General features: G+C 44.3%; 1 protein-coding gene across 6 annotated transcripts; it reads left to right on the top strand.

The window, feature by feature from the left end:
• Window positions 1-3,123: 3,123 nt before the first annotated feature.
• Window positions 3,124-22,804, top strand: LOC135108024 (cell adhesion molecule Dscam1-like). Of its 6 annotated transcripts, none has more exons than XM_064018569.1 (24): window positions 3,124-3,229; window positions 4,478-4,598; window positions 5,066-5,242; window positions 6,219-6,360; window positions 7,298-7,449; window positions 7,712-7,819; window positions 8,253-8,435; window positions 9,268-9,453; window positions 9,627-9,767; window positions 10,144-10,320; window positions 10,554-10,703; window positions 11,326-11,456; window positions 11,905-11,991; window positions 12,134-12,398; window positions 12,536-12,718; window positions 13,140-13,325; window positions 14,333-14,439; window positions 15,276-15,471; window positions 15,801-15,987; window positions 16,159-16,344; window positions 17,558-17,634; window positions 18,636-18,827; window positions 19,570-19,819; window positions 21,308-22,804. In XM_064018569.1, the coding sequence occupies exons 2-24, from the start codon at window positions 4,586-4,588 to the stop codon at window positions 21,600-21,602; spliced, it is 3,771 nt and encodes a 1,256-aa protein (XP_063874639.1). In that variant the 5' UTR covers window positions 3,124-3,229; window positions 4,478-4,585; the 3' UTR covers window positions 21,603-22,804. The 6 variants fall into 6 exon arrangements, with proteins under 6 accessions (XP_063874639.1, XP_063874644.1, XP_063874638.1 ...); XM_064018574.1 differs by having other exon boundaries at window positions 19,570-19,829; window positions 21,294-22,804; XM_064018568.1 differs by having other exon boundaries at window positions 17,471-17,634.
• The last annotated feature ends 277 nt before the right edge of the window (window positions 22,805-23,081 follow it).

The raw sequence follows: 23,081 nt of genomic DNA, 5'->3' as shown, positions 1-23,081 counted from the left end.
ATTTTTGCCTCCCTCAGGACCAGCGTGGGCAGCTTCAGGACGGCGCTGGGGCAGGTGGTGAGTCACGTGAACCTGAGTGACGTGACGGTGAGGGAGGGCGGCACCTACACCTGTACCGCCCACAACGCCCACGGAGCCCAGGCACACTCCGCAAGGCTCAATGTTTATGGTGAGTAGTAGTAGTAGTAGTAGTAGTAGTAGTAGTAGTAGTAGTAGTACTAGTAATAGTAATATGTTGTTGTTGTTGTTGTTGCTGTTGCTGTACACTCTCAGCCGCCCACAGCTCTCTCTCTCTCTCTCTCTCTCTCTCTCTCTCTCTCTCTCTCTCTCTCTCTCTCTCTCTCTCTCTCTCTCTCTCTCTCTCTCTCTCTCTCTCTCTCTCTCTCTCTCTCTCTCTCTCTCTCTCTCTCTTCTTTTTCATCTTCTTTCTTCTTCTTTCCTCTTCTTTTTTCTTCTTCTTTTTTCTTCTTCGTTTCACCACCCACTGTCTCTTCTTGTTATTCTTCCTCCTCTTCTTCTACTACTACTACTACTACTACTACTACTACTACTACTACTACTACTACTACTACTACTACTACTACCACCACCACCACCACCATCACTAACACCGCTACTACTTCTCCTCCTCCTCCTCCTCCTCCACCCACCACTAACTTCCCCCCACCGCAGGCCCGCCCTTCGTCCGCGCCATGCCCAACGTGACAGCCGTGGCGGGGGAGGACGTGAGGCTGTGGTGCCCCGCAGGAGGCTACCCGGCGCCTGCTTTGTCCTGGAGGAGGGAGGGGCGGCAGCTGCATTCCTCTCTTAGGTAAGGAGGGCGTCTTGTCATCTCCTACGTCACTTCTTTCTGTCACGATGGATGGAAGGAGGGGTGATGGGTGAGAGGGAGGGGTGAGAGAGGTGGGGATGGATGAGGGGGAAGAGGGTTGAGAAAGGAGTAAGGGAGGGAGAGGGGGAGGGAGGATAAGGGAAGTGAGAGGAATGGGTGAGGGAGGGTAAGGGAGGGAGGAAGAGAGAGAGAGAGAGAGAGAGAGAGAGAGAGAGAGAGAGAGAGAGAGAGAGAGAGAGAGAGAGAGAGAGAGAGAGAGAGAGAGAGGCTGAGGAAGGGGTAAGGGAAGGGAGAGGGTTGAGGAAGAGGTGAGGGAGGGGAGGAGGGTAAGAAAGAGGTGAGGGGGAGGAGAGGTAGGTGTGAGTTGCATTTCACGTCATCTTGTTTGTTACCTGCCGCGGAAAGACAGGTGAAGTGAGGCTGGTAATGAACACCTTTAGGTACCTGTTGTCACCTCTCCCTCCCTCCCCCTCTCTCCCTCCCTCCCTCCCTCCCTCTCTCGCTCTCCCTCCCTCGTCTCTTTCTCCTTACGAGCTGGCACCTCTCTCCCTCCTCCTCTTCCTCCTCCGTTTCCTTCTTTTCATACCGGTCATTTCCCTGCCTCCACACACACACACACACACACACACACACACACACACACACACACACACACACACACACACACACACACACACACACACACACTAAAGATGGAAAACGGTGGTGCTGTTGGTGTTACAGACAAGAAGTGTTGAGTAACGGGACGCTGCTAGTGAGAAACGCGGATCACGAGGACGCGGGCCGCTATTCCTGCGTGGTGACGGGCCGCCAAGGACAGACCGCCGCCTCCCACACCTTCCTGCACGTCCTCAGTGAGTCGCCAGTCGCTACTTCCATTAGTTCATCCTTGGCATTCATGTCTGATTTTGTTCCGGTTTTCGCTCGTTTTTTTTTTTTCGTTTTTTTCTGTTTTTTTTCGTCTGTCTAGTGTTTTGCTTGTTTTTCGTGTTTTTTTTTCTTTTCAGCAATTTTATTAGTATTTTTTCGTTTGTGTTTTTTTTCGTCTGTTTTGTTTCGTTTTTGTTCTTTTGCTTTTCTTTTGTTTCTTATGTTTTTTTTTCTTTTTTCATGTTTTTTTTATCTTCTTTCGTCTTCGTTTTTTCCTTTCTTTTGTCTTTTGTCCGCGTTTTTTTCTTCATTAGTTTCATTTATTCCTTTCGTCCCTTTCTTTTGTCTTTCTTACTTTCTTTTCCTCCCCATCATAATCTTTTGCCATCACTCCCTTCCTTGCGCAACTCACCTCTCCTCGCCATCCCCACTCAATCACTCCCTCTTTTCCTCACTCCACACCAGAACCACCGAAGATCGAGCCGTTTGTGTTTCGGCGGAACCTTCAAGAGCGAGAGAGGACCCAAGTCACCTGCATGATTAACTCCGGCGACCTGCCCATCACCATCAACTGGCTGAAGGACGGACGCCACCTCCAGCACGACCCAGCCATAGACGTGAAACAGATGAGCGAGTTCTCTGCGGTAAGATTCGAGAGGGGAGACAAATGTGGATGTTTACCTTGAGGGAGTCTCGCGTTTCTATGACTCGTATTCTGAAACACTTCTGCGCCGCATCTCTGCTGCATTAAAAAGAGCTCTAATTGATGTTACACTGCTTTATAATTGTGTTTTTTATGGTTCTAGTGACAGATTAACGAGATTTATAGGTTATTAACAGGATTAACCCAGTTAATCATCTCTGTGGCCTTTGAAATTAGTCGTGGAGAGAGAGCGAGGAGTTTCAGAAAACGGTTGTATGTTTGCACGATCTTGTACTTTTTTACTTCCTCCTTTTTTTTTTTTCCTTCTCCCATTCTTGTTGTCTCTTATTCTTCCTTGTTCTTTCTTTTTCATCTCTCTCCTTTGTGTTTCCTAGGTTACGAGTGCAGTCAAAAGGATTATTCAATATCATCACGAAATGTCTCGAAACCTCCCACTTGCAATCTTTATGTACTTCTACTACTACTACTACTACTACTACTACTGCAAGCCTCCTTTACGCCCTCGCCATCTTACGGAGACGCCGCTGTTTTTTTTTTTTTTTCTATTTACATTCTACTGTTGAGTCTACGGAGAATGCTTATCGTGTTTCATTTACTTTACTTTTACAATTTTCTTTATTTCATTTACTTTACGAAATTATTGTAAGCTGCACAACTACTACTACTACTACTACTACTACTACTACTACTACTACTACTACTACTACTACTACTACCACCACCACTACAAGCATCTTTTCCTCCCTCGTTGCCTCAGACACTGCTGTTCAAGGCCCTGAAGGAACACCACTCAGGCTCATTACACCTGTGAGGCTGCCAACGCTGCTGCCACCGTAAACCACACCGCCACACTGACTGTTAAGGTAAGATGAGAGAGAGAGAGAGAGAGAGAGATGAGAGAGGGGGGGGGGGGCAGGGAGGTAGTAACAAGGAGAATTTTTATACCAATAGAGGAAAGAAAGAAAAATCAAGGAGGATAAGAGATTTGATAATGAATAAAGAGAGACAGAAGGAGAATGAGGATGAGGAGGAAGAGGAAGGAGGAGGAAGGAGGAGGAGGAGGAGGAGGAGAAATAATGGGAAGCAAGAGAAGATGGCACCTGACAAGAGGAGACGAAAGCAGATGAGAGAGAGAGAGAGAGAGAGAGAGAGAGAGAGAGAGAGAGAGAGAGAGAGAGAGAGAGAGAGAGAGAGAGAGAGAGAGAGAGAGATTCTGAGAACTTGACTATTGTAGGAAAATCTTTTTATATCATCTCACAAAATGAAAGACAGGAAAGAAGGACATATATATAAAAAAAAATAAGATAACAATGGAAATAATACAGAAATATTACTTAAGATAAAAAAAATACATACACTGAAGGAGTTTTAAAATGTTGTAATGTTCTGAAGATTATTAACTATTTTGTATTTTCTTTCCTTTGTTCTTTTCTTTCTTCTCTTTTTCCCCTCCCCTCTGTCTCTCCCTGCTATCCATTCTATCCCCATTCTTTCTTTCTTCCTCCTCCTCCTCTCTTTCTTTCTTTCTCCCTCCTTCCATCTCTTTCTATCCTATACTTCCCTCTCCTTGTTTTTCATTCCTTCTTTCTTCTCTATCCACTTATTTTTCCTTTTCTTCTTCTTTCTTTCTTTCTTTCCTTTCTTCCTTCTTTCTATCCTTCCTTCCTTCTCCCACCATCTCTTTCTTCCATCAACTTCCCATCCATTCCTCTTTCTCCCTCTTCTTTACTCTTTCCCTCCCCCCAACCCTCCCTCTCCTTTACTCCTTTCCCTTCCCTTCTCTTCCCAACCCTCCATCTCTGCAACCCTCCTTCCCTCTCTCCCCATTCATCTCTTCTTCTTCTCTACTCCTCCCTTCCCTTCACCCCTTTATCCTTCCTTCTTAAATAACTTTTTTCTTCCCTTTCCTTTTCTTCCCAACCATCCCTGCCACCCTCCTCCCTTTCCATCCTTCATTCCTCTACCCCTCCTTCTTTCTCTTCCCTTCCCCTTCCCTTTCAACTCTTTTTCCTTTCCTTTCCTTCCCAACCTTCCCACCTTTCCACCCCTGCTACCTTCCCTTACTCTCTATCCTTCCCTCATACCTCCCTTCTCCCACTCTCCCACTGTAGGTGTCACCACGGTGGGTGGTGGAGCCCAGGAGTGGCACAGCATTGGTGGGGTCAACAGTGGTGCTGGATTGTGGTGCCCGAGGACACCCACAACCTGTCATTACTTGGATGAAGGCACCAGGTAGAGAGAGAGAGAGAGAGAGAGAGAGAGAGAGGAGAGGGATGGGATGAGAAAGAGAGATGTAAAGGGAAGAAAGTAAGGGAGTATACATGGAAAGGAATGAGTGTTGTGCCGTATATCATTACTAGCACTACCATTAAATTAAATATCTTTACTTTTAGCCTACCAAAATCTTTATAAATACTTCCAAATCCTTCTAAACATAACAAAACCTTCCAAAACCATCCTTAATCTTCCCAGAATCTACCCAAACTTACCTAAAATTAATCCATACTCACTCAGACCTTTTAAAAAACAATCTTTAATCTCTCCCAGAACCCTTAAAAACATATATAAACATCCTTTAGCCCTTCCAAACACAAGCCAAAACACCCCAATGCCCCTAAACCCTTCCAAATACTCTTAAACATATCCAGAAACCCCCAAAACCCACCCAAATCACCCTCCTTCTGCTTTCCCTTCTGCAGGAGAGGCAGCCCAGGATTTCCAGCCCCTCGTGACAGATGGAGTAAGGGTCACACAGGCCACGAATGGCTCTCTGGTCCTCCCACAGGTCACATCGAGGCAGGCTGGCTGGTATATGTGCAGGGCAGCCAATGGTGTAGGCAAGTCACTCTCGAAGATGGCCCAGCTGACTGTACATGGTGAGTCAGCCCTTTGAATTCTATATGGTATACCTCTCCTTAATTACTAATCACTGTGAGGTCTCTTTACTTGTTCTACAGGCACCTCCAATCTTTAAAGTGGGTAGAAATTGCAAAATCTATTCTTATTCATCCCTTATTTTCGTGTAGATGCTTATAAAGATATTGTATATTATTTCTGGTGCTGTTGATTGTCTTGTATTGCAGTGAAAGGGTTAAGTGACTGGGTGAGTGAGTGATAGATGGATAGACTGACCAGTTGACAGTTGATAGATTTATTGACACATTATTTACCCATTTACTGACTGATTGAGTGAGTGAGTGAGTTATTGAGGGAGTGAGGGAGAGTGTGAGGGAGGGAGTGGATGTGTGTGTGTGTGTGTGTGTGTGTGTGTGTGTGTGTGTGTGTGTGTGTGTGTGTGAGTGTGTGTGAGTGAGTGAATAAGTGACTGACTGATTGACTGACTCATTGATTGATTGATAAACTAATTAATAGATAAATAGATAGATAAATAGAGAGATAGATAAATAAGTAGGTAAATGATGAGATAAATAGACTGATAGATAGATAGGTAGATAGACAGATAAATAGATAGATAGATAGATAGATTCATCTATTCATTCATAGATGGATAGACTTACTTATTTCAAAAACATTCCAGCAGAGAGAGAGAGAGAGAGAGAGAGAGAGAGAGAGAGAGAGAGAGAGAGAGAGAGAGAGAGAGAGAGAGAGAGAGAGTTGCATAATACCTAATTTATCTATTGTGATCATTCTAAACTTAACATGCTGCATTTTGTTAATAGATATATGTGTTTACCATTATATTTACACATGCAATATACATAAATCTCTCTCTCTCTCTCTCTCTCTCTCTCTCTCTCTCTCTCTCTCTCTCTCTCTCTCTCTCTCTCTCTCTCTCTCTCTCTCTCTCTCTCTCTCTCTCTCTCTCTCTCTCTCTCTCTCTCTCTCTCTCAGCACCAGCACGGGTCGTCACAGAGGGGGGTCGGGTCACAGGTCACTCAGGCCAAACAGTGACCCTGAGATGTGAGGCCACAGGTGACACGCCCTTGACTCTCACCTGGTTGAGGCACCACGCCCCCATTATTCAGGACCACAGGTGAGGGTGGTGGGGTACCTCACGGTCTGTATAGGTGTGTTAGGGACCTCAGTTTGTTTAGACTCTGATTTTGTTCCTTTTCTTTCTTTGTTCATTTTCTTGTTTTTTTTTTTTCATGTCTTGTGTTTTTTTTTTTTTTTTTTTTTTTTTTGCTATGTTAGTGAGTTTGTTTTGCTTATAAAGTAACTTGATTTCCTTCTTTTCTTCCTGATTCCTTCTGATCTGTTTGTACTTTGGTTTCTTTGCTTTTTCCTTCTTTCCTTTCCTTATCTTAGTTTTTTTTTCTTTTTTCAGTGTTTTGTTTATATTTTTTATTTGTTATCTTTTGTCTTCAATCTTTCATCTTGATTTGTTTATTCTTTTCTTTACTTTTTTCCTTCCTTCTTTTTTTTGGTAGCTTTTGTTCTAGTTCTTGTTCCAGTGTTTATTATTGCTGTTATTGTTGTATTTTGATTTGCTATCTTCTATTATCAGTCTTCAATCTTTATCTGTTTATACTTTGGTTTCTTTCCCTTCTCCTTTCCTTCACTGTAAGACAATTATGACAACTACCACAACTGCAACAATTCCATCTACCACTACTACTACACTCCTGTACTCACCCATACACACAGACCACCAAAAACAACAACAATTACCACAATTTAAATAATCTTCTCCTTACTACTATTATTACCACTACTACACTCACTGTCGCATAAACCACCCAAAGTAACTACTACTTTAACTACAACTATAGTTTCTTTCCCCATTATCACCTACCCTTACTACTACTACTTCTATTACTACCATTCTCATTGTCACACAAACTACTCAAAACAACAATTATTTCAATTATAACTACAATATTTCATCCCCTGTAATCAGTCCCACTCAGACAAACTCATACAAATCACCTACAACAACTACAACTGCAATTTCATCTCTTGCTCTCAAGGACTCTGGTGCGAGAGGCGAATGTTGGAGGAGGAACATTACGAGCAGTCCTGGAGCTCCGCAGCATTGTATCCTCTGATGCCGGGCCATACTCCTGCAGGGCCACCAACCCACATGGGGACCATGAGCAAACCTACACTGTGTCTGTCATTGGTGAGTGGTGGTGTTATGAAGTGGAGGTCACAGGAATGTATTCTGAAACACTTCTGTGCTTCACCTCCATTTTCAAAAGGCTCTAGTTGAAGTTACATGGCATTTTAAGGGTATTTTTTATGGTTTTAGTGACAGATGAACAAGATTGCTACATTAATAATTAGATAAACATTCTTGACAACTCAACTTATTATCTAGCAAAGCCCCCAACACAGCCTTCTACCTTTTAACTAATTATTCTATTCCTTTTTCCCCCACCCAGAGCCCCCCACACCACCAGGAGGAGTGGAGGTGAATGAGATAGGGAGTCGCTCAGCTCGCCTCACCTGGTCCCTCCTCCAGCCCGCCGCTGTCACCATACAGTATAAAGGTACATCATATCTGTTTTTTTTTCTTTTCTTTTTTTCTTCTCTTTATCTACAATGATGATTGGACTATTTTTGACACCTGTATGTATCTTTGTGAATGCTACAGTAGTCTACAGTGGTGCTTGTATTTTATAACATTTGTAGATTAATTCATGTAATCCCAACTCATTTCCCCAAGAGTTTATTTAATTTCTAACTCATTTTTCTAAAAGTTTGTTTAATTCCTAACTCATTTTCCTAAGTATCTATTTAATTTCTAATTCACATTCCTAAGAGTTTATTCAATTCTGAACTCACTTTCCTGAGAGTTTATTAATTTCCTAGTCCATTTTCCAAAGAGTTTGTTTAATTTCTGACTCACTCTCTTCAGAGTATTTAATTTCCAACTCCTATTACCTAAACCCATCACTCATCACCCTCACCCCTCATCCCCAGCCATGATTGGGGACCAGTCGTGGGCATCACATGGGCGTAACGTCAGTGTGGGGCAGTGGGCAGCGTCTCATGTACTGACAGGCCTCACACCACACCTCACCTATGCTGTGCGGCTCATGGCTCACAATGACCTCGGCGTGTCCCAGCCCTCACCCACACAGATGTTCACCACCACAGAGGAAGGTGAGGAAAGGCAGACAGACAGACAGAGAGACAAATAGATAGATGGATGGATAGATGTTTGCCACTATGGAGGAAGGTGGAAACGGACAAATAGACAGACAGACAAGCAGAAAGAGAAATAGATAGATAGACAGACAGACAGATCTTTACCACCACAGAGGAGGGTAAGAACAGGCAAACAGACAGACACAGACAAACAGAGAGAGAAATATATAGATAGATGGACAAACAGACAGATCTTTACCACCACAGAGGAGGGTAAGGACAGACAAATAGATAGGCAGATAGACAGATAGAAAGATGTTTATCACCACAGAGAGGGGTGAAGCTAAGTTGTGAGTAGACAGACAGAGAAGTACACAGATTATGATATAAGAAACAGATAGGTAGATAGATAGACAGAAAAATAGACAGATACAGAAATAAATAGTAAGTTTACAATACAAGAAAACACATATATAGAGAGACAGACAGATAAATAGATGGGCAGTTAGCAGTACAAGAAAAAACAGACAGATAGACAGACAAACGGACTGACAAAAAGAAGTGAAAGAGAAAATTATCTAGTAGTGAAAAGATATTAATTCAGTTTCTTTACAAGCAGTGAATTTTGACCTTGAATAATATAACTTTAATCCATCCAACAACTTATGACAATCTTATATGACTCCTCCTCGCCCTCCTCTTCTTCACTTCCGGCTTCTCCTGTTCTTCCTCTCCCTCCTTCTCCTTCCCATCATCTTTATCATCCTTCCTCCTCCTCCTCCTCCTCCTCCTCCTCCTCCTCCTCCTCCTCCTCCTCTTCCTCCTCCTCCTCTCCCTTCTCCCACAGCCCCCTCCGGAGCCCCCCAGGATGTGCGAGTGGCAGCAGGAGGCCCTCACTCCCTTCTGGTGACCTGGCGTGCCCCAGACCCCAAGCTGACCCATGGTGTCCTACGGGGCTACACCCTTGCCCTGCGGCGCCAGAACCTACAGGGACACCTCTCCTACATCACCCGGCCTGTCACCGCCGCCCCAGGTCAGAAAACTTGGTGTGACCTGACTTGCCTTGTGACCCTGTGGTTAGATGTGGTTGGAGGTGTAGTGGTCACAGCACAGTTCCTTACATTCTTCCTCTGCTATAGGTGACAATCTTAATATGGCCCCTCTTTCTCACCTCCAGCATACTCCCTCACATTCTCTCTCCTGCAGGTGATGTGGAGGCCGTGGAGCAGTATGAGGTGCGAGGGCTAGTGCCGGCATCCCTGTATGAGGTGGCAGTGCGGGCGTTCACCAGGGCAGGACCGGGGCCGCTCTCCTCACCCAGGATTGTTGACTCCACTGGTGTTGATGGTGTGTGCTGGGATGGGGAGGCAGGGAGAGGGTTGTGATGGTGGGTGGAAAGTGGAGGGGTGTGGTGGTAAATGAAAGGAAGGATGTGGTTCTTTAATCTTTTTAGTTAATTGATAAATAAAATGTTTGTAACCATGTACATATAGTTTTCTTACTTAAATAAGTTTTTTGGGGGGAATCAGAGCTCCCTCCTTCACCTCAGTACAACAATTCTCTCACTTTTCCTTCATAATTCCTCCACCTCTCCTCTCCTTCCTCTCAACATTATAATTCCCTCTCTTCTCCTTCCTCTCCCTCACTTCTTCTTCATAACTCCTCCACTTCTCCTTCCTCTCAACACAATACCTCCCTCATCTCTCTTCTCCACCTCCCCCAGCTCCATCCTGTGCCCCATCCGGCGTCTCCTGCAGGAACTCTGGGCGGGGTGGGGTGCGGGTGTGGTGGTCCCCTCCTCCCACCCACTGCACCCACACCCCAGTCAGTGGCTACACTGTCATTGCTACACCCACAAGGCACACCCACCGTGCCCACCATGCCCACCACTCCTCTGCCAGTAAGTTAAATTGTCTCTGTATGTTAGTGCATCTGTCTGTTGGTCTGTCTGTTTGTCTATCTATATCTGTGTGTGTGTGTGTGTGTGTGTGTGTGTGTGTGTGTGTGTGTGAAAAGTGTGTTTGGTGGTGTTTTGATATTCATTATGGTTTTGGTTGTTGTCACTACTACTGCTACTACTCCCAAAATTCACTCTTTCCTCACATTCCTCACCTTCTGCATCTCCTCCTTCAGGCAGCTCTTGGGAGGTGAACACGACCAACCTGGAGAAGAACCTGGATGCCCTGCCACCTGCCACCAACATCAGTGTGAGGGTGAAGGCTTTTAACGAAGTGGGCATCAGTCCCCCTCACAATCCAGTCTTCTGTGTGACGGAGGATGATGGTGAGGAGGTCTTCTTGAGTTGAAATGCTACATGAGTGTCTAGTTCACCCTGACAATGAGGCTTTCTTGAGCTGATGGGTGTTCTTGATGGGTTTTAAATTCACCTTGAGCAAGACCCACTAGGAGAGACATCTGGTTGGAGTTCAGAGGTGGTGTAGTCAGCTAGGTTGCTTAAGAGAATAATTTAAAGGTGTATGGGACTTTATGAGAGTATCTTGTGTCATCAGCCAGAACAGGGAGAGGGGGCATCTTCACTCCAAGGGCAGACAGATGGTTGTGAAAAGCTGTGTGAAGAGAGAGAAAACTTGGGCACTGTACAGGATTTGAAAGTGCATGAGGTCTTTGTGTGTGGGACCTTGTGTGTGTTGTGTGAGTGTTGGCCGATTAATAGATATCTCCATGTTTTCTTTAATATTGTAGTGTAGAGGAAGGATCAAAAGATGTATAGTTGTTTTCAAATTTCTTCTGGGACCTTGGGTGTGTTATGGGATGTATATATTTACCCAGTTTTGACTGATTACTAGATACCTTCATACTTCCTCTAATATCATAGTGTACAGTAAGAACCTAAAGATATGCTGGTGTGTGGAATGTCTTGTAAAGCATCTCCTAACTCCCACAGTACCAGGGCCGCCCAGACGAGTTCGGGTCATAGTAACAGGGCCCAGCTCCCTCATAGTAACCTGGTCTCCACCCCGCCCCTCCACTGGCACCATCCTGCACTATACCCTCTACTCTGCCCGGGATGACCAGGTGGGTGCGTGCACACACACACACACACACACACACACACACACACACACACACACACACACACACACAGAGAGAGACATAAGGTAGTTAATTAAATATATGAATATTTGTAGTGAATAGTAAGCTAAGTTGTTTAGAATATGAAGAAAGAGCCTGATTTACACAGACACACATACAAAAAGTTAATTAGTTGAATATGATATGAAAATATGAACTGAAGAGTAAGCTATATTGTACAGGATATGAAATGAGACTGATTGATTGATTGATTTTTATTTGGCCATTTAGTAGTATTGTACATTTTTAAGAGAAAGAAAAATAAAAAGAAAAATGTATAAAAAGTTAAAAACATTGATGATTTTACCTGTTTTTATTTCAACTTTATCAGAGAGAGAGAGAGAGAGAGAGAGAGAGAGAGAGAGAGAACCTGAGTGTCTTTCTTCCTCAGGTACCAGTGAGGGATGTTGTTGGTGCCGGTGGCTCTGAGGCTACCTGGCGGGAGCTGAGGGGCCTCACACCTGCATCAAGAGTACAGGTGAGGCCTTACTGTCCCTTATACTGACCCAGGTAATATGTACAGGTAAAGAGAATTGATTACCACAGCTTCCCATAGTAATAATGAAGAGGTGACAGACTGCTGGGTCTAAAGGAGTAACATTCACACCCACTACCTTCAGGTGTGGGTGACAGCGACCACAGTGGCAGGTGAGGGTAGCCAGTCCCCACGCCTCACTGCCCTGCCCAAGGCCACCCCCTCCCATGCCCCCATAGCCGTTGGTGGCGGGGGGAGGGTGTGGCGAGTCGGGGTGGGGTCAGGGGTGACGCTTGGGTGCCGGGGACTGGGGTCGCCTCCCCCGACAGTCTCCTGGACGAAAGGTGGATCGCCCCTCACCAGCGGCCCCCTCATGCAGCTCTTGCCGGGGGGAGACCTACACCTCACAGGTATTGGTGGAGACAGACTTCCCTGCTTCCAGGTGATGGGAGAATAGAGGATAGAAAAATAGTAAAGAAAATAATGAGGGCAGATATATGTGGAAATTTCTTTACTTTTCCTTCACTCTTCCATCATTCCTCCCCAGGGGTGCGGGAGACAGCCAACTATACATGCTGGGTGAGGAACAGCGAGGGGACAGACAGCTTCACTCATCTGGTGGTGGCTGAGTCTGCCCCTCCCCCCCCAGCCATCACCCTCGCCCACGCCACCCACAACTCACTCAACATCACCCTCACTCCCAAGGGGGATGGTGGTGCACCCATCCTAGGTCAGGACTCCAGAGATTCCTGTCTAGCTTCCTTTTTATAGCATTAGATTCCTTTCCCATTTCTTTGTTAGTTTTCTTTCTCATTCCCTTTCCATAACATAAGATTCCTTTCTGGTTCTCATTCATTAAGATTAGATTTCTTTTCCCTTCCTTTCTCATAGAATTAAGTTATTTTTTCATTCCCTTTTTAGATTACATTTTCATTCTCTATTTTAGATTTTTTCATCATTCCCTTTAATAAATTCCTTCTTCATTCCCTTTATCATATTCCTTGCTCATTTCCTTTGTCAGATTCCTTCCTCATTCCCTTCAATAGATTCCTTCCTGATTCCCTTTCTTTACTCTTTCCTCCTTTCTTCGCTCCCTTCCTCATTCCACAAAAGCACCACAGCCTTACCACCACTTAATTTTTCCCCCTCAGGCTACACCCTTCACCACCGGGGCAGAGCAGGGGAGTGGGTGGAGACCCCAGGGGATCCAGCGGGGCAGGGCATGGTGGTGCGAGGCCTGGCATGCGGGGCACCCCACCACCTGTATCTCACTGCCTGGAATGCCCATGGCACCTCCGCCCCAAGCCCTGTCCTCATCACCAGCACCCTCGGCAGTCGTGAGTGTTCATTGTTCCTTTCTTGATCACATGAGATAAAGGTAGGGTAGGATAGGATAAGACAAAACACAAACAAATTCTAAAACACTTCTGCACCATACCTCTCTATTTCTAGTTGAAGTTACAAAGGTTTCTAAGGGTGTTTTTATGGTTCTAGTGACAGATTAACAAGATTTCTACATCATTAACAGGGGAAACACCCTTGATGACCAAGCTAATCATCTCTGTGGCCTTGGAAGATAGTTGTGGGGAGAGAGCAAAACAGTTTTGAATACAGGGCAGGGTGGGGGATGGGTGAGGAAGGATGAGGTAGACATAGTAGGGAAGGATGAGACAGGACAGAGTAAATAAGGATGAGACAGTTGGTGGAGAAGGACAAGGGAAAGACAGGGTAGAGCAGGACAAGGCAAGTCAGAGCAGGTTGTTGAGTTTTGTGAGAATATTAGAGAAATTAAAGTTGAGGGAAAACACAACATATAGGCAGGACAAGGCAAGGTGGAGAAGGACAAGTAAGAACAGAGTGGGGCAGGACAACACAGGGCAGAGCAGGGAAAAGACAATAGACAGCAGACAAGACAAGATAGAATGGGAAAAAAGACAAGGCAAGGCAGGGTAGGGTAGGGCAAACCAAGGCAAGGCAGAATAATGGGCAAGACAGGACTGAGTAGGGGAAGGATAAAAGCAGAGTGGATGGGGGACAAACACAAAACAAGGCAGAGTAATGGATATGATAGACAAGATGATAGATATAATAGATGGATAATGGAGAACAGATAAAATAATAAATAGAATTGATAAATAACAAGTAAGATAGATAGATAACTGATAAAAGATAGCATAATAGATGACCCACAGAGATATAGACAAGATGATAGATAAAACAAATAAATAATAGAGAACAGATAAAATGATAAATAAAACAGATAAACAACAAGTAAGATAGATGAATAGATAACAGATAAAAGACAAAACAACAGATGACCAACACACTGCTCCTCTTCCCTCAGCTCCTGGCCGCCCCCACCCAGCACAGGTGGTGGAGGTGAATGCCACTTGTGTAACCCTGAGACTGTACACATGGCCAGAAGCAGGCTGCCCTGTCACCCACTGGAAGGTATGCACAGTCAGAAGTCACCACACAATCAAGACACTTCATATATAACCTTGGACTTGCTATTTGGAGTGTCTTAAAATTTTCCCTGCTATTTGAGTGTTCAAGTGACCTGCCACACTCTCAAGACACTTCATATGTAATCATGGACTTGCTGTTTGGAGTGTCTTAACATTTTTCCTGCTATTTGAGTGGTCAAGTGACTTGCTACACTCTCAAGACACTTCATATTGTAATCATGGACTTGCTCTTTGGAGTGTCTCAATCAATTAACACTTTTCATCCTATTTGTCATGTTTGAGTGATCCATCACACTCTCAAGATGCATGATATTATAATTCCAAACTTGCTATTTGGACTGTCTTGACACTTTCCCTGGTGTTTATATGTTCAAGTACTCTGCCAAGTAATTTTCATATTGTAATTCTGGTCTTTTTTAATTGTCTTCTTAGGGACAGGTTTCAAAACACTTCATATTTTAACTCTGGACTTTCTTCTGGATTGTCTTCTTAAGGGGCTGGTTTCAAGACACTTCATATTGTAATTTTAAACTTGCTTAATTTGAGACTTTCTTCTCAAGGGACTGGCACCTTCAGCGGGACCTGTTTTAATTTTTAAAATTTTGTTGTACTTAGGCAGAACACATCTTACATTAAAAAATCACTGTATTCACCATTTTTCCTCTATCAGAAGCACTCAAATCTAATAAGGATCCATGAGTTGCAAAGTTTTATAGAAAGACTGTTGGATGAGAGGACTTAGATTGAAGGAAAACAAAAAGTTGAAATGACCATAAGCACTTATTTACAAAACCATATTTCTCCACATCCTCATCTCAGGTGGAGCGTGGTACAGGTGGGGGCGGCACAGGACCCCCCTGGACCCCCCTGTATGCACGCCTGTCCCGCGCCACAGCAGACCTGGGCCTGTGTGACCTCCCTGAAGCACCCTGGCACCTGCTGAGGGTCACAGCGGCTTCCTCAGCAGGTGACACAACTGTGGTGTATCGCGTGGCTCTGCGTGGCGCTGGTGGGGGTGAGTAAAGGGAGGGAAGCTGATGTTTATCGTGTTGTGTTTATCTAGGTGTGGTATGCAGGGTTTGAGGTGTACTCGTATTAGTGTTGTTCCGTGTCTGTATTTCTCCAGTTTATCTTTTCGTTGATGTATTTTTCTCTCCTGTATCATTTCCTTTTGTAACTCAGTGTCTCTGTGAATGAAGGGGAGAGAAGCTGATGTTTACCATATTATTATTATCATCATTTTATTTAGTTTATTAATATACATTTCATTTATATTTCATAGCAGAAGTTTCCAAGTCACATCCCTGCAAATATAACACAAACACCCTTTATTTCCCATCCCAGGTTCCATGACGGCAGAGGCAGTGCAGGAGGTGCTGGTGGGGGGTGGCAGTGGGGCAGGGCCAGGAGTGGGGGCAAGCTGGCTGGATGCTCATGTGGTAGCCGGCGTGGTGAGTGCCCTGCTGCTGGCCACTGCCCTCATCATCTGTGTGTGTGTGGCAGTGCGTAGGAGGAGGTATGATGGGTACAGGTGAGCAGGAAGGAAGTTTCTCTGTTACTCTTGATACAGGGACTGCCACATGTAAGCCTGATGGCTTATATGTGGTGATTAATTTTACAATCTTTTTCCCCTTGAATTACAGTACAACCTTCTATTCCCCTCCCTCATCACCCGCCCCTGATCCTTCATTGTGCATTACAGGCAGGGTGGCAGTCTGGACACCAAGGGCGGGGGTGGTGAGGATGATAATGCCCGCAACTCTGAGCTGACCCGTGCCCACCTGTACTCCCCAACCCCCACCAAGAAGCCCCGTGGGTCCTTGGCCTCCCTCAAGACCCAGGATGATACATCAGACCCTTATGAGATCTGTCCCTACGCCACCTTCAGGTACCACCACCACCACCACCATCTCCACTGATACTGATGCTAATATTTTCACTACTACCATTGCCACTTTTAACACTACCACATCACCACCACCACTACTACCAACACTGTCATAGATAACCTTAATACTGTCACTACCACCATCACCACCATTACTGATACTAATGCTGTTACCACCATTTCTGTCACCATCTCTGTCACCACCACTGCCACAATCACCACTGTCACCACCACCACTACCTCCACTGTCATCATCTTATCAGTATTGTTATTAAAATGAACTTCATTAGCATCACATCTGCCTTCATCACCATCACCACTACCTTCACCATCATCTGTACTGTCACCACCACCATTGCCTCCCAGTCACCATCACTACTACTACTACTACTATTACTACCAGACTTAAACCCATCAACATAGTCACTGAAAAGTTGATTCACACTTTTAAAAATTCTTATCTTGCTATTACTTCACAAAAAAATTAAGTTCCTCTTCACGCTAATTATTCTCATACATAAATAAACTTTTAACTATCAGAGATAAGATTTTTTCAATATTTTTTTATTTGATGGGTGTCTTCAATATTTTTTTTAGTGTACTTTTTTTTTATTATTCATGAGAGTAAGTCAGAGTGAGTGAGTGAGTGAGTGATAGAGTGAAATCCCATCCTATCTACTCTCACTTTGTCCTTGTGTCTCCCACCTCTCTCCTCACCCTTGCCTCCTCTTTCTCTTTCTCTCTCCCTCTCTCCTGTCTTTTCATCCTTTCCTCTTCCTTTTCCCTTACAATCATTCCTGGTTTACATTTTCCAACCCTATCTCATTTTGTCATATTCTATTCCTTCATCTATCACTTTCACTTTCCTGTCCTATTGTCCTATTTTTTCATCCTCCTCTCTTTCATTGCCTTGTCCTGTTTTTCATATCTTTTCATATTTTTTCATATCCTGTTCTCTTTCCTCATATCTACTCTTTCCTATACTTTTGTACTCTATCCATCCCCTTCTCTTTTATTGTCCTGTCCTATCCTGTCCCCATGTGCTCCTATCTTGGCTGTCCCCTCCCCACCTTCCCACCTCAATCCCCTTCCTTCCCTGTGTGCCTCCCCTCCTTCCCTGGGGCAGCGTGGGGAGCTCAGAGGGAACACTGGAGTATGGTCTGTCCCTTCACTCCATTACTCCAAGAGACTGCCTCGACCACCCCATCCACAGTGAGAGACGACCCCAGCAGTCCCCTTCCTACGGCCAGGTTGGGCGGCAGAGGGCACAGTCTCACTACAAGGAGACAGGTGAGGAGATAGGGTGGGAGCTGTGGGGTTGTCAGGAAGGGAATTGGTTGTGTAAAAATGGTGGGGTGTCAGAGAGGGAGGGGTTGGTTGTGTAGGAAAGGTAGAGTTGTTAGGAAAGGAGGGAGTTGGGTGTAGGAAAGGGAGGCTGGTTGTGGAGGAATAGGTGAGGATGTGTCGGAAATAGCGTGTAGGAAAAGGTGAAGAGATGTAGGAAGTAATCATGTTGAGATGAAGAATTGTGGGAAATAATCATGTAGGAAAGGATGTGAAGGAAATAGTTGTGTAGAAAAAGTTGGGGATGTGAGGGAGTTAGTTAGAAAAGTACACTGGAATTGGTTAATGTAGAACAATGCAGTTAAGGATAGCTGAAGAAAATGCACTGGAATTAGTTAGGTAATGTAGAAAGATGCACTTGTAGTTAGTTACAAAGTACATAGAAAAATGTCATTTCAGTTAGTTGTGTAGAAAAATGCATTGTGGGTTAGTTATGTAGAAAAGTGCACTGTGGGTTAATTATGTAGAAGATGCCAAGAGGTTAACCATATAAGAAACTACACTATAAGATATCTCTATATACTTTACTTGCTCCAGAATAGGTACACCATATGTATGATCTTGTTTTTGGTGTTATAACTCAAAACTCCTGTTTCCTATGAGTTATTGTCAGGACCAACCTTTTTAATTTCAGTCCTCTCCTATAGTTATCCTTCTTGGGGGAGTGGCTATTGTGCAGAAATATCATAGTTAGAAGAAATATATACAGAGAGGGAAAGAAAATTACTGGAACTGCTTTGACTTGATAAAACAATAAGTGTAGTTAGTTTCAGTCACATCACTGCCACAAACTAACACCACCTCTTCCCCAGTAAATATGTCATACTTAAAAGAAATATATACAGAGAAAGGAAATTATTGGTACTGCTCTGTCTTGATAAAACGATAAGTGAAGTTTGTCGCAGTCACATCACAGACACAGACTAACACCACCTCTTTCCCTGCAGAAATATCCTACATCAGTAGCAGCAGCAGAGGTCGAGGAGAGTATGGCAGCAGACCCAAATCCCTCCCTGGAGCCGCCCAGCCCTCTGCCTCCACCCCCGGGGGACTGCCAGCCTCCTCGGAGCAGCGGGAGTGGACAGAGAGTGCCAAGGACACCAGGCAGCGGCAGCACCGGTCACGAAGCCACACCAGAGGTACATAACACCAAATTATTCCCCAGTTTTCTTGTGGTGGTGCTTGAGGTGAGGTTAGGTTTGGTTAGGCTAAGTTAGGACAAAAGACATCATCAGCACTAGTCACAAAGCCACAGCAGAGGTACAATACAGCACCAGCCTGCAGTTCTCTTGTGGTAGTGATTGGTGGTGATGTTCTGTAGCAAAGTCAGAGTTGATATTTCATGGTAGATGTAGATGAGATCCTTAGGGGTAGTGATTTGAAGAGGAATAGAAGTAATGAGCTTAAGCTCTGAAAAAAAAAGAGATAAGAAGAAATTGGTTCTCAAATCAAGTGGTGGATGAGTGGAATATATTTAGAATTTATATTGTAAGTGCCAGGTCAGTAGTTTTAAAAGAAGATTGTATAAATGAAGATAAAGATGATTTATGAGTGTAGGTATGCATGTTTTATAAAAGGACTGTCATCTGTAGTAAGCCTGATGTCTTCTTGCAGCTTCCTTTGTGTTCCTATGTTCAGAGTCACAGGTAAACTGTGGAACTCCCTGGCTGCTTCTGTATTTCCTTCTGCCTCTGACTTGGACTGTTGTAAGAGCCAGATTTCAAGACATTCTTAAATTTTGGATAATCTTTTTGATGACACCTTGGGGACTGGCACCTTGAGTAGCCCTTCTTTTTTATAGCCTTCTTGTTGCCCTTGGCCAGAATCCTGCATGAGAAAATGGAAAGGTAATAATGAGTTTCACCTGCCACTTCCCAACAGGTGAGGCCTCCTGTCGAGACTCAAGCACTGAGAGCAATGACGCATCCACCTCCCCTGTACAGCAGCGGCAGCACTACCAGCACCCGAAGGCCCCGCCACAGCAGCACTATATCCAGCAGCTGCCTCCCACACAGCAGCAGCAGCAGCAGCAGCAGCAGCAGCAGCAGCAACAGCAGCAGCAACAGGGAGCAGGGGGTGTTGTGGGGGGGAGAGTGGGCCCACATCCCCTGCCGCCTGTCCGCCATGCCAGGTAGTCTCAGGTAGAGGAGGCTGAGCTGTGTAGGTGGAGTTTGGCTGCTGCGGCTCCCACCACCACCCTACCCTCCCTTCCTCACTCCCTGCACTGTGTTGAGCCCTTCTGCACCCACTGCTTGCCCCACAGATGCCTGCCTTGTCCTCACTCCAGTAATGTTTTCTTTACTAACTAAATTGTGTCTTGTAATGTGTTGAACCTTCCTGCTTGCTTTCTTGCTTCCTTGCTTCCTGCCTTGCCCTCACTCCTATGGTATTGTTTTTCTTTTTTTATGAACTGAATTGTGTGCCTAGAACTGTCAGAAATCAATACTTTTGTTGTTGATGTATATAAGTTATTGTTTTCTCTATAACGGACAACAACTAAAAGGTCTTGTGTACTAAAACATCTTTGTTTATTTGTGTGAAGTATCATTACCATTACTTCATCATTACTTATCAACTAAATTATGTCTAACAGTAGCAGAAATCAATATTTTTGTTGTTGATATACTTAAGTCATTATTTTCACTAAAATGGACAATAGATAAAATTCCTTTAATACTAAAACATCTTCATATATTCGTGTAAAGTATCATTGCCATTACTTTATCACTGCACATCACAAGAGACTCCACCTCAGCACCTAGACTGACTAAATTCAACACACTCCTATACTCTGCCTCACACCACAGACACCCCAGCACACACCTCACTCACTAGCCTGCATGCTGAAAGGACTCTGTAGTGTCTTGAAGGGCAGGGAAACAAGCCAGCTTTACTTTGAGGCTGCTAGGACAAGAATGATTTATTTTGTGCACCTAGACCAAATATCACTTTTAATTTGGGACTTTGAATTCTAGTCTGAATCCTCAAGCTTCACATTGAACCCAGTGTTTAACTTCACTAATGATTCTGAGCAATGAACCCTTCTCATTATAACCACTACACTACAGAATCTAGCCATTCTCCCATCAATGCATGTGACACCTATTACAGCCACCAAACTACAAGGGGTCCTTGAGTTACGATGGAGTTTTTTTCCTATACACCAGGTCATAAATCAGTTTTCAGCATGTCTAAACCATCCTCAGTAAGCACCAGCAGTATGTCAATCACCTGTGCTAATACTATAGCACTGTAAAATCATTATCTTGGACATAAAAAGATAACTGCTGTACCTGTAAAGAAACACACAGAGGACATACAATAAATAAAAAATAATTAAATAAATCAATAACAAAAAAATCACCAAAGGTAGCACTGCCAGAGTTGTGGAACTTGAGACCATTGCAAACCAAGGACTCCCTGTACAGAATGTATCCATGTGCCCACCAGTGCATGTGACGCCCCCCCAGCACCCAGGCAGACTGAGGCACCCACGCTTGGCAGCCAGCACGGGGCGTCTCAACCCTCCCTCTCCCTGACTATACGTTAAAGACCCTGACAAATCACTACTCTCACCGTCACTCCTTGTGTCTCCACCTGACTAGGGAGTGTGTTGCAGGGCGCGGAACGGCTCTTCATCTAGCGGAACCTCCTCCCCCCTCACCCCCCCACGGCCGCTGCACCCCCCCTCAGGGTTCTCTGACTCGAGGGAGCTGTCGGAGGCAGAGTGTGACCGGGAGCTACTGAGAGCAGAGGGGCGAGGCAGCGAGAGCGTGAAGGCTCGGGGGAGGAAGAAGACTGATGCTCCCGGAAGTGATGGTCTGGGGGCAGAGCTTACTCACCTGCTGCAGCGTTACCAGGCCCAGAACAGCCACGGCACACCCCAGAAGTCCCCTTACAGTATCAATGTGTAGCTTTAGGTGTCTGTGTGAGTGGAGACCGGCTGTGTGTGGTGCTGGTTTCTCTCTCTCTGCCGTCAAGTGTGTTCGTGTTTTGTTGTTTGTAAAGAGATGGGTGATGGTGAACGGAAGGAGATGACTAATGGGTGAATGAAAGGAGCTGTTGTCATGTGTCCTGGTGTGTGGTTTGTCCCTCCCTCACTCCTGCCAGCTGGGGACCTGTGGTGTGTGGGACCTGGCCACCTACTTCTGTAGTCACTTTCAGGAAACCTCTTACTTCTCCAGATGGTTCATTTTGTTATCCATATGAGTTAACGTTGATTGAATGATATATTAGCATTCTGTTTTTACTTGTATGAGCGTGGATGGCTCTTGAATTGTTTCTTTAGTGGATGGAAAGAACTTTTACTTATCCAAAGTTATTTTTTTTTTATGTGTGAACTATGAACTAAGAACTGTATGGTTAAATGAAGTATTAGTTCTCTATTTTTCTATTCTGTGAGTGTGGACAGCTCATAAATTGTCTCCTTAATGGATGAAAAGAGCTTTTACTTCTTCAAATAATTAAGTTTCTCATCCTTACAAGCCATCTGTTTTTTTTCATGAACTGAGAATTGTATGATTGAATAAAATATTAGTATTCTGTTTTCTGTCACAATTATATGAGTGTGAAGCACAAGACACAGTAGATGGAAAGATCCCTTACCCTTCCAGAAATTTCAGTTCCATATAAGTTAACTTTGTAAACTGAGAGTGCAATGATTGAATGAATTGTTAATATTCCATTTTCATCACAATGACATACATATACATGTCAGTTTCATATCCATAAAGATTCATCCTTTTATAAATTAAGCATATTGCAACAGAATGAAGTACCAGTATTATTTTCATCACAATTCTATGAGTGTGGAGCAACTTATTAACTGTGTTGGTGGTGGCTGGCACGGAGTCCTAGCAGGTCCCTGTGGTACTGCAGTGTAGCAGACTCACCATGCTGGGCACTGCAGGCATTCACCCACATCAAGAACCTTTAAATGCACAGGTTCACAGATTGATGGCAGTGTTTTTATCAAGACTTGCACATATGGAAAGGAAGATGTATGAATATATGTACATAATTTAAATTGAAATGTTTGTTTTAAAAAGATATTTAATGTATGTTGTTCAGATATACCTTTCAATGTGTCTCAGTAATAAAGCCATTATCAAGATGGTCTGCCCGTTTCAGTCTGGAGAAACAGACAAAACCTGAATAGTATGGAGTTTTCAGTCTTCAGTAATAAGTATCCCATAGAAAGCATCCTGCATCAGCTATGGTCAAACGAATGGGTGCAAAGTAAGGAACGGCCTCATGGTGAAGGGGCAGGGGTAAACCAGCCTGTGCTGTCAGGCCTTGTTGTATAAGTACATGGCCAGCTGTCCTACGCATAAGTACCTGGGGTGTAGTACGGTGGTCCACAAGACTATCCCTTTCCACTAAAGGCTGATGGG

The sequence above is a fragment of the Scylla paramamosain genome, chromosome 16 (assembly GCF_035594125.1).
Source record: "Scylla paramamosain isolate STU-SP2022 chromosome 16, ASM3559412v1, whole genome shotgun sequence".
NCBI classification, from domain to species: Eukaryota; Metazoa; Arthropoda; class Malacostraca; order Decapoda; family Portunidae; genus Scylla; species Scylla paramamosain.
Note: the sequence above shows the minus strand (reverse complement) of the source record. Positions and strands in the feature narration are given on the sequence as shown.